Source organism: Oncorhynchus gorbuscha, unplaced genomic scaffold (assembly GCF_021184085.1).
Source record: "Oncorhynchus gorbuscha isolate QuinsamMale2020 ecotype Even-year unplaced genomic scaffold, OgorEven_v1.0 Un_scaffold_8574, whole genome shotgun sequence".
NCBI classification, from domain to species: Eukaryota; Metazoa; Chordata; class Actinopteri; order Salmoniformes; family Salmonidae; genus Oncorhynchus; species Oncorhynchus gorbuscha.
The window spans coordinates 3,645-14,295 of NW_025751714.1; the positions used below are offsets into that span (position 1 = coordinate 3,645).

At 42.8% G+C, this 10,651-nt stretch overlaps 1 protein-coding gene across 2 annotated transcripts; it reads left to right on the forward strand.

Annotated features, from left to right (window-relative positions):
• Positions 1–672: 672 nt before the first annotated feature.
• Positions 673–9,529, forward strand: LOC124029981 (uroporphyrinogen-III synthase-like). 2 transcript variants are annotated; one of them, XM_046341506.1, is made up of 7 exons: positions 678–836; positions 1,039–1,113; positions 5,379–5,453; positions 6,884–6,967; positions 7,080–7,165; positions 8,896–8,994; positions 9,096–9,529. In XM_046341506.1, the coding sequence occupies exons 1-7, from the start codon at positions 806–808 to the stop codon at positions 9,216–9,218; spliced, it is 573 nt and encodes a 190-aa protein (XP_046197462.1). In that variant the 5' UTR covers positions 678–805; the 3' UTR covers positions 9,219–9,529. The 2 variants fall into 2 exon arrangements, with proteins under 2 accessions (XP_046197463.1, XP_046197462.1); XM_046341507.1 differs by lacking the exon at positions 5,379–5,453 and having other exon boundaries at positions 673–836.
• The last annotated feature ends 1,122 nt before the right edge of the window (positions 9,530–10,651 follow it).

Consider the following 10,651-nt stretch of genomic DNA (forward strand, 5'->3'; position numbering starts at 1 on the left):
TCTACTACTACAGCTGTTGTCTCTACTACTACAGCTGTTTTCTCTACTACTACAGCTGTTGTCTCTGCTACTACAGCTGTTGTCTCTGCTACTACAGCTGTTGTCTCTACTACTACAGCTGTTGTCTCTGCTACTACAGCTGTTGTCTCTGCTACTACAGCTGTTGTCTCTACTACTACAGCTGTTGTCTCTACTACTACAGCTGTTGTCTCTACCAGCTGTTGTCTCTACTACTACAGCTGTTGTCTCTACCAGCTGTTGTCTCTACCAGCTGTTGTCTCTACTACTACAGCTGTTGTCTCTACCAGCTGTTGTCTCTACCAGCTGTTGTCTCTACTACTACAGCTGTTGTCTCTACCAGCTGTTGTCTCTACTACTACAGCTGTTGTCTCTACTACTACAGCTGTTGTCTCTACTACTACAGCTGTTGTCTCTACTACTACAGCTGTTGTCTCTACTCCTACAGCTGTTGTCTCTACTCCTACAGCTGTTGTCTCTACTCCTACAGCTGTTGTCTCTACTACTACAGCTGTTGTCTCTACTACTACAGTTGTTGTCTCTACTACTACAGTTGTTGTCTCTACTACTACAGCTGTAGTCACTACTACTACAGCTGTAGTCTCTACTACTACAGCTGTAGTCTCTACTACTACAGCTGTAGTCTCTACTACTACAGCTGTAGTCTCTACTACTACAGCTGTAGTCTCTACTACTACAGCTGTAGTCTCTACTCCTACAGCTGTTCCAGCCAGAACGACATGGCGGGCTGATTTTTACCAGCCCGAGGGCGGTGGAGGCAGTCAAAATGTGTCTTGAAGATGATGAAAGAACGGAACGTGAGTAGATCTCATGTGAAGCTTTCAACTATGTCCTGTAAAATGCTCCCCCCACCCCCCCCCATCAACAAAAATGTCATTGTTAGGAAAGGATAGGCCTCTTGTGCCTTAGTCTCGTGCGTTTTCAGACGGACAAAGTCAACACGCGTTAGTGTATGTGAAGCTAAGCTACTCGTTTTAATTTCTGTCTTCTATTTTATAGAGTGGAACAATGACATAAAAGACAAATGGAATGCCAAGTCCATCTATGTTGTTGGGAAGGCTACTGCAGCGCTAGGTGAGTAATTGATCACGAAACATTAACTTACTGGCATTGAAACACTTCTATTCAGCGTGGAGCTCTTTGTAGTTTTACAACACCTTCGTGTCTCAAGTGATTGTCTCTCTTTTGTTTCACTGAGAGGATCTGGTCATATGGGATATATATACTGGGCTACCTGCCTCCTCTACAATCTAACCACTAGGCTACCCTGCCTCCTCTACACTCTAACCACTAGGCTACCCTGCCTCCTCTACACTCTAACCACTAGGCTACCCTGCCTCCTCTACAATCTAACCACTAGGCTACCCTGCCTCCTCTACACTCTAACCACTAGACTACCCTGCCTCCTCTACACTCTAACCACTAGGCTACCCTGCCACCTCTACACTCTAACCACTAGACTACCTGCCTCCTCTACACTCTAACCACTAGGCTACCCTGCCTCCTCTACAATCTAACCACTAGGCTACCCTGCCTCCTCTACAATCTAACCACTAGGCTACCCTGCCACCTCTACACTCTAACCACTAGACTACCCTGCCTCCTCTACACTCTAACCACTAGACTACCCTGCCTCCTCTACACTCTAACCACTAGGCTACCCTGCCACCTCTACACTCTAACCACTAGACTACCTGCCTCCTCTACAATCTAACCACTAGGCTACCCTGCCACCTCTACACTCTAACCACTAAGCTACCCTGCCACCTCTACACTCTAACCACTAGGCTACCCTGCCACCTCTACACTCTAACCACTAGACTACCCTGCCTCCTCTACACTCTAACCACTAGGCTACCCTGCCACCGCTACACTCTAACCACTAGGCTACCTGCCTCCTCTACACTCTAACCACTAGGCTACCCTGCCACCTCTACACTCTAACCACTAGGCTACCTGCCTCCTCTACAATCTAACCACTAGGCTACCCTGCCTCCTCTACAATCTAACCACTAGACTACCCTGCCTCCTCTACAATCTAACCACTAGACTACCCTGCCTCCTCTACAATCTAACCACTAGGCTACCCTGCCTCCTCTACACTCTAACCACTAGACTACCCTACCACCTCTACACTCTAACCACTAGGCTACCCTACCACCTCTACACTCTAACCACTAGGCTACCCTGCCACCTCTACACTCTAACCACTAGGCTACCCTGCCACCCCAGGGTAGCCTAGGCAACTTGTTTTGCCCATTCTAACGTTCAATCCAACAGTAACTGAAAATCAAAGTATTGAGTTGCTCTCTCAGTGGGTCGATCCATTGATGATGTTTGTCGAGTTTCAAGGTGTGTTTTACTAGCTATCAGGTCTTAATGTTTGTCTTTTTGAATGTCTGCCTGCCTTCATATAGCCAAGCCACGACCACGTGACTCACTGTCTATAGGAGAGAACCATTTTTTTTTGTGAACGGGATGGTGTACCTAATAAACTAGCAACTGGCAAACTTTAATGAGATGGTACTAGATATAGTGTGTGTGGCCCTTTAATGAGATGGTACTAGATATAGTGTGTGTGGCCCTTTAATGAGATGGTACTAGATATAGTGTGTGTGGCCCTTTAATGAGATGGTACTAGATATAGTGTGTATGGCCCTTTAATGAGATGGTACTAGATATAGTGTGTGTGGCCCTTTAATGAGATGGTACTAGATATAGTGTGTGTGGCCCTTTAATGAGATGGTACTAGATATAGTGTGTGTGGCCCTTTAATGAGATGGTACTAGATATAGTGTGTGTGGCCCTTTAATGAGATGGTACTAGATATAGTGTGTGTGGCCCTTTAATGAGATGGTACTAGATATAGTGTGTGTGGCCCTTTAATGAGATGGTACTAGATATAGTGTGTGTGGCCCTTTAATGAGATGGTACTAGATATAGTGTGTGTGGCCCTTTAATGAGATGGTACTAGATATAGTGTGTGTGGCCCTTTAATGAGATGGTACTAGATATAGTGTGTGTGGCCTTTAATGAGATGGTACTAGATATAGTATGTGTGGCCCTTTAATGAGATGGTACTAGATATAGTGTGTGTGGCCCTTTAATGAGATGGTACTAGATATAGTGTGTGTGGCCCTTTAATGAGATGTACTAGTACTAGATATAGTAGTGTGTGTGGCCCTTTAATGAGATGGTACTAGATATAGTGTGTGTGGCCCTTTAATGAGATGGTACTAGATATAGTGTGTGGCCCTTTAATGAGATGGTACTAGATATAGTGTGTGTGGCCCTTTAATGAGATGGTACTAGATATAGTGTGTGTGGCCCTTTAATGAGATGGTACTAGATATAGTGTGTGTGGCCCTTTAATGAGATGGTACTAGATATAGTGTGTGTGGCCCTTTAATGAGATGGTACTAGATATAGTGTGTGTGGCCCTTTAATGAGATGGTACTAGATATAGTGTGTGTGGCCCTTTAATGAGATGGTACTAGATATAGTGTGTGGCCCTTTAATGAGATGGTACTAGATATAGTGTGTGTGGCCCTTTAATGAGATGGTACTAGATATAGTGTGTGTGGCCCTTTAATGAGATGGTACTAGATATAGTGTGTGTGGCCCTTTAATGAGATGGTACTAGATATAGTGTGTGTGGCAGGCACCTGGCTGTCACAGGAACGTGTCAACCATGTTTATTACCACTGGCCGCCAGTCAGCTGGAAATGACTTCCCCACAAGTGACAGTTTACTGACGGTCTTGCTGCAAGTGTTTTATAGGGGGGCAGGTGGCAGGTGCAACACTCTCTCGGTATCTGTACTTTTCCGTTTACCTCTGATTTTATTGGGGAAGGAACTACAGGGTTGTTCTGTTAGCTGAAACGTTACAGTTTGACAGTATTGAACTGTTATCTGCACCAAAACACTTTATAAGAATGTTTAGGGTGACTACTACTGTATTAATACTATAAACTACTACTGTATTAATACCATAAACTACTACTGTATTAATACCATAAACTACTACTGTATTAATACCATAAACTACTACTGTATTAATACTATAAACTACTACTGTATTAATACCATAAACTACTACTGTATTAATACTATAAACTACTACTGTATTAATACTATAAACTACTACTGTATTAATGTCATAAACTACTACTGTATTAATACCATAAACTACTACTGTATTAATACCATAAACTACTACTGTATTAATACTATAAACTACTACTGTATTAATACTATAAACTACTACTGTATTAATACCATAACTACTGTATTAATACCATAAACTACTACTGTATTAATACTATAAACTACTACTGTATTAATACCATAAACTACTACTGTATTAATACCATAAACTACTACTGTATTAATACTATAAACTACTACTGTATTAATACTATAAACTACTACTGTATTAATACCATAACTACTGTATTAATACCATAAACTACTACTGTATAATACTATAAACTACTATTAATACTGTATTATAAACTACTACTGTATTAATACCATAAACTACTACTGTATTAATACCATAAACTACTACTGTATTAATACTATAAACTACTACTGTATTAATACCATAAACTAACTAACTACTGTATTAATACTATAAACTACTACTGTATTAATACTATAAACTACTACTGTATTAATACCATAACTACTACTGTATTATTAATACCATAAACTACTACTGTATTAATACTATAAACTACTACTGTATTAATACCATAAACTACTACTGTATTAATACCATAAACTACTACTGTATTAATACTATAAACTACTACTGTATTAATACTATAAACTACTACTGTATTAATACTATAAACTACTACTGTATTAATACCATAAACTACTACTGTATTAATACTATAAACTACTACTGTATTAATACTATAAACTACTACTGTATTAATACCATAACTACTACTACTAAACTACTACTGTATTAATACCATAAACTACTACTGTATTAATACCATAAACTACTAATGTATTAATACCATAAACTACTACTGTATTAATGCCATAAACTACTACTGTATTAATGCCATAAACTACTACTGTATTAATGCCATAAACTACTACTGTATTAATACCATAAACTACTACTGTATTAATACCATAAACTACTACTGTATTAATGCCATAAACTACTACTGTATTAATGCCATAAACTACTACTGTATTAATACCATAACTACTGTATTAATACCATAAACTACTACTGTATTAATGTCATTAGATGAAAAGTAGGTTTCTGTTTGGTATTATATTTCAGTAATCAGTTGTCTGTATTTCTTCCGTAGTGGAAAATCTAGGTCTGGTTCCCCTGGGAGAGGACACTGGGACTGCAGACGTTCTCTCGCGCCTCATCCTTGAACGTACGACAGTCATTTACCTTTTTAAACGCAACTACCCTGAACTAAAATATTTGTTTACATCCCGTTAGTGAACATTTCTCCGTTGCCACGATAACCCAGTTTTGTCACACGGCACAATACCACAGATGTCTCAAGTTTTGAGGGAGAGTTCAATTGGCATACTGACTGCAGGAATGTCCACCAGAGCTGTTGCCAGATAATTGAATGTTAATTTCTCTACCATAAGCCGCCTCCAGTGTTTTGGAGAATTTGGCAGTACGTCCAACCGGCCTCACAAGCTCATCTGCATGCTCGTTGTCCTCACGGGGTCTTGTCCTGACTGCAGTTTGGCGTCGTAATCGACTTCAGTGGGAAAATGCTCACATTCATAGCCACTGGCACGCTGGAGAGTGTTCTCTTCGCGGATAGAATCCTGGTTTCAACTGTACCGGGCAGATGGCAGACAGCGTTGTGTGAGCGAGCAGTTTGCTGATGTCAACTTTGTGGACAGAGTGCCCCATGGTGGCGTTGGGGTGACTGTGCGGGCAGGCATAAGCTACGGACACAATTGCATTTATCAGTGCAATTTGAATACACAGAGGTACTGTGACGAGATCCCTGAGGCCCATTGTTGTGCCATTGGTCCTCCGCCATCACATGATAATATACAGCCCCATATCGCAACTCGCCAGACATGACACCCACTGAGCATGTTTGGGATGCTCTGGATCGTTGTTATCTGACGCCGTGGTTCCAGTTCCCACAAATATCAGCAACTTCTCACAGCCATTGAAGAGGAGTGGGACAACGACATTCCACAGGCCACAATCAACAGCCTGATCAACTCAATGCATTAGATGTGTTGCACTGCATGAGAGCAAATGGTGGTCGACACCAGATACTGACTGGTTTTCTGATCCACACCCTACCTTTTTGTTTAAGGTATCTGTGACCAACAGATGCATATCTATATTCCCAGTCATGTGAAATCATTACATTTACATTTAAGTCATTTAGCAGACGCTCTTATCCAGAGCGACTTACAAGTAGTGCATTCACCTTATGACATCCAGTGGAACAGTCACAAATCCATAAATGAATGTATTTAATATGAACTGTTTTCGTTATATGAACTGTAACTCAGCAAAATCTTTGAAAATGTTTCATGTTGTGTTTTATATTGAGCTAGCTAACTAGACCTACCTTCTGGCTTGATATAGGAGAGGATGCCAATATATTACCTCTTCTCTAACTAGACCTACCTTCTGGCTTGATATAGGAGAGGATGCCAATATATTACCTCTTCTCTAACTTGACCTACATTCTGGCTTGATATAGGAGAGGATGCCAATATATTACCTCTTCTCTAACTAGACCTACATTCTGATATAGGAGAGGATGCCAATATATTACCTCTTCTCTAACTAGACCTACATTCTGGCTTGATATAGGAGAGGATGCCAATATATTACCTCTTCTTTTCCCCTGTGGTTCCATTAAAAGAGAAGTTTTACCTACTGCTTTGAGGGAAAACGGTAAGTTCCCTCTATTATAACTCCTATATATTTTTTTAATACTCATGAATACTCTGTATTATTTACAAGGTGGTATCTAATACCATTAGGTGACTTTGTTTTTGTTGTTAAGGAGTTCCTCTAGACGCACTGATGGTTTATCAGACAGCTCAACATCCAGACCTGGAGAAGAACCTGAGCAACCATTTTACACAGCAGGTACAGGAAGCATCCACTAAGTCCCGGACTTTCCCCTCAAAACACACTATCCCATGTTGTTTATTTTATTTATTTGACCTTTATTTAACTAGGCAAGTCAGTTTTAAGAACAAATGTTTATTTTCAGTGGCCTAGGAACAGTGGGGTTAACTTCCTTGTTCAGAGGCAGAACGGCAGATTTGTACCTTGTCGGCTCGGGGTTTGAACTTGCAACCTTCCGGTTACTAGTCCAACGCTCTCCTAACCACTAAGCTACCCTGCCGCCTCTACCTCACAACAGTAGGCTACCCTGCCTCCTCTACACTCTAACCACTAGGCTACCCTACCACCTCTACACTCTAACCACTAGGCTACCCTGCCGCCTCTACACTCTAACCACTAGGCTACCCTGCCTCCTCTACACTCTAACCACTAGGCTACCCTGCCGCCTCTACACTCTAACCACTAGGCTACCCTGCCGCCTCTACACTCTAACCACTAGGCTACCCTGCCGCCTCTACACTCTAACCACTAGGCTACCCTGCCGCCTCTACACTCTAACCACTAGGCTACCCTGCCACCTCTACACTCTAACCACTAGGCTACCCTGCCTCCTCTACACTCTAACCACTAGGCTACCCTGCCGCCTCTACACTCTAACCACTAGGCTACCCTGCCGCCTCTACACTCTAACCACTAGGCTACCCTGCCGCCTCTACACTCTAACCACTAGGCTACCCTGCCTCCTCTACACTCTAACCACTAGGCTACCCTGCCTCCTCTACACTCTAACCACTAGGCTACCCTGCCTCCTCTACACTCTAACCACTAGGCTACCCTGCCTCCTCTACACTCTAACCACTAGGCTACCCTGCCACCTCTACACTCTAACCACTAGGCTACCCTGCCACCTCTACACTCTAACCACTAGGCTACCCTGCCGCCTCTACACTCTAACCACTAGGCTACCCTGCTGCCTCTACACTCTAACCACTAGGCTACCCTGCCACCTCTACACTCTAACCACTAGGCTACCCTGCCTCCTCTACACTCTAACCACTAGGCTACCCTGTCACCTCTACACTCTAACCACTAGGCTACCCTGCCGCCTCTACACTCTAACCACTAGGCTACCCTACCACCTCTACACTCTAACCACTAGGCTACCCTGCCGCCTCTACACTCTAACCACTAGGCTACCCTACCACCTCTACACTCTAACCACTAGGCTACCCTGCCGCCTCTACACTCTAACCACTAGGCTACCCTGCCGCCTCTACACTCTAACCACTAGGCTACCCTGCCGCCTCTACACTCTAACCACTAGGCTACCCTGCCACCTCTACACTCTAACCACTAGGCTACCCTGCCCCCTCTACACTCTAACCACTAGGCTACCCTGCCACCTCTACACTCTAACCACTAGACTACCCTGCCACCTCTACACACTAACCACTAGGCTACCCTGCCTCCTCTACACTCTAACCACTAGGCTACCCTGCCTCCTCTACACTCTAACCACTAGGCTACCCTACCACCTCTACACTCTAACCACTAGGCTACCCTGCCTCCTCTACACTGTAACCACTAGGCTACCCTGCCGCCTCTACACTCTAACCACTAGGCTACCCTGCCTCCTCTACACTCTAACCACTAGGCTACCCTGCCTCCCCATCACCTGTTGTGTTGTTGTTATCGATCAGAAACATTCATACACTAATCGTCATGGTTTGTGCTCCGCCCACACGCAGGGTGTTCCAGACTGCATTGCTTTCTTCAGCCCGTCGGGAGTCAGGTTCAGTTTGGAAACGGTGAGGAGACTGTCAGGTGAACAACTCGTGCAGATAAAGGTGAGAACGTGTTTCCGATGTGACTGTGGATATCTTCATTGAGCTTGTGGATACTGCCAATACAATTGAACTTTAAAATGTTGTGTTGTTTGGTCTTCCAGTTTGCGGCCATAGGACCCACCACAGCGGAGGCCATGGCGGCAGAGGGGCTCTCGGTCAGCTGCTCAGCAGACAAACCTACAGCTGAGCACCTCGCCGCAGGGATAGCAAAGGCTTTACAGTGACAGACTTGACGAGACGGACCCGCAAACCAACCCGAAAAACTTGATCCGTCCCCCATCACGTTCTCATTCAGTCTCTGTGAAAAAAAGGATTGTGGTATTGCATTGTTTGTGATTTATTTATCTCTGTGAAGTATTTTCTATTAGTTGTGGGGTTTTATGTGCTATTTTGATCGCGGATAACCATCTGTATATTTATTATATTGTCATGTGTTGTTGTGCACCTGCACCACAGAGATATTGTAAGGATTTATGCCTATTTGTTGACACTGAATGTATCAAATCATGCTCTTATAAACTTGTGAATACACTGAGCTGATAGAAGTATTGTTTTGACGGTAAAAACATTGAGACAATTATTTTATTGTGCCACACTAGGCAGGTAGCCTAGTGGTTAGTGTCGAATCCCCGAGCTGTCAAGGTGAATGACTTAAATGTAAATGTAAATGTGAAAATCTGTCCTTCTGCCCCTGAACAAGGCAGTTAACTCCACTGTTCCCAGGTAGGCCTTCATTATATATAATCATTTATTCTGACTTGCCTAGTTAAATAAAGGTTAAATAAATAAATAAAATATATATTTAAAAAAAAAATGAGCATACTTTGAGAATTGAAAAAGATTAATTTAATTATAAAAAATGAAATAGTGAACATTGAGAATTGAACAAGATTAATTTAATTATAAAAAATTAAATAGTGAACAATTAGTGCACAGCTATAACAATATGTTGAAATGGTGATTTATTGATTTTTATTTATGGCCGTTTTAAAACAAAAACGGAATAAATCCAGCTGAGGGGGAGAGACGCGCGCTATGCGTTCCAAACAGGTGTGTTCCTTCCTGGGCGGGAGTCGCGTGGCTGTTTTCCCGCCCTTTACTGTCCGGGATGAAAAGCCAACCGTTAAGACCGCTCCGTATCCATTAGTAACCAGTATCCATTAGTAACTAGGGAAGCGTTAGTCACACCTTTGGCCGACATTTTAATTTAGCAGCCGCTTTATTTAGAGGTGTTTGTTTACCTTTCGCAGCTGAGTGCGCATTGCGAGTCATAGGCCATCTCTATAGGTCTACTTTATTGAAGTGTCGATACTCTGTAAAACTTCAAAGTGTGTCACGTTTTAAAGGGCGTGACTTTGGAAAAGAGCCTTTTACATTTTGGTTGAGGACTTCAGTGGGTCATTATCTCTCTCTCTCTTCCCCTCGTCAAAACTGACCCGTGTCAAAGACACACCGCAACAAACCACGATGCTGATTTTACTCCAGCTGATAAATGTATTGTTGTTGACCAGCATTGGCTCCACTGATGCAGAGAAACTCTTCCACAGTCGGGATCATTCCGACCTACAGATCCCCTCCTCTCACCAGGCTGAGCTCATAACAGACCAGGATACTGCAGAGGTAAACACTTTTATTTTCTCTCTCTCTCCAAGTAATC

Bases quoted from the DNA above. Each gene is read 5' to 3' on its own strand.
- LOC124029981 (XM_046341506.1), top strand. From the start codon at position 806: ATGTGTCTTGAAGATGATGAAAGAACGGAAC. The intron at 837-1,038 runs GTGAGTAGATCT...TCTATTTTATAG, and splicing joins AGATGATGAAAGAACGGAAC to AGTGGAACAATGACATAAAA. The intron at 7,166-8,895 runs GTACAGGAAGCA...GCCCACACGCAG, and splicing joins GCAACCATTTTACACAGCAG to GGTGTTCCAGACTGCATTGC.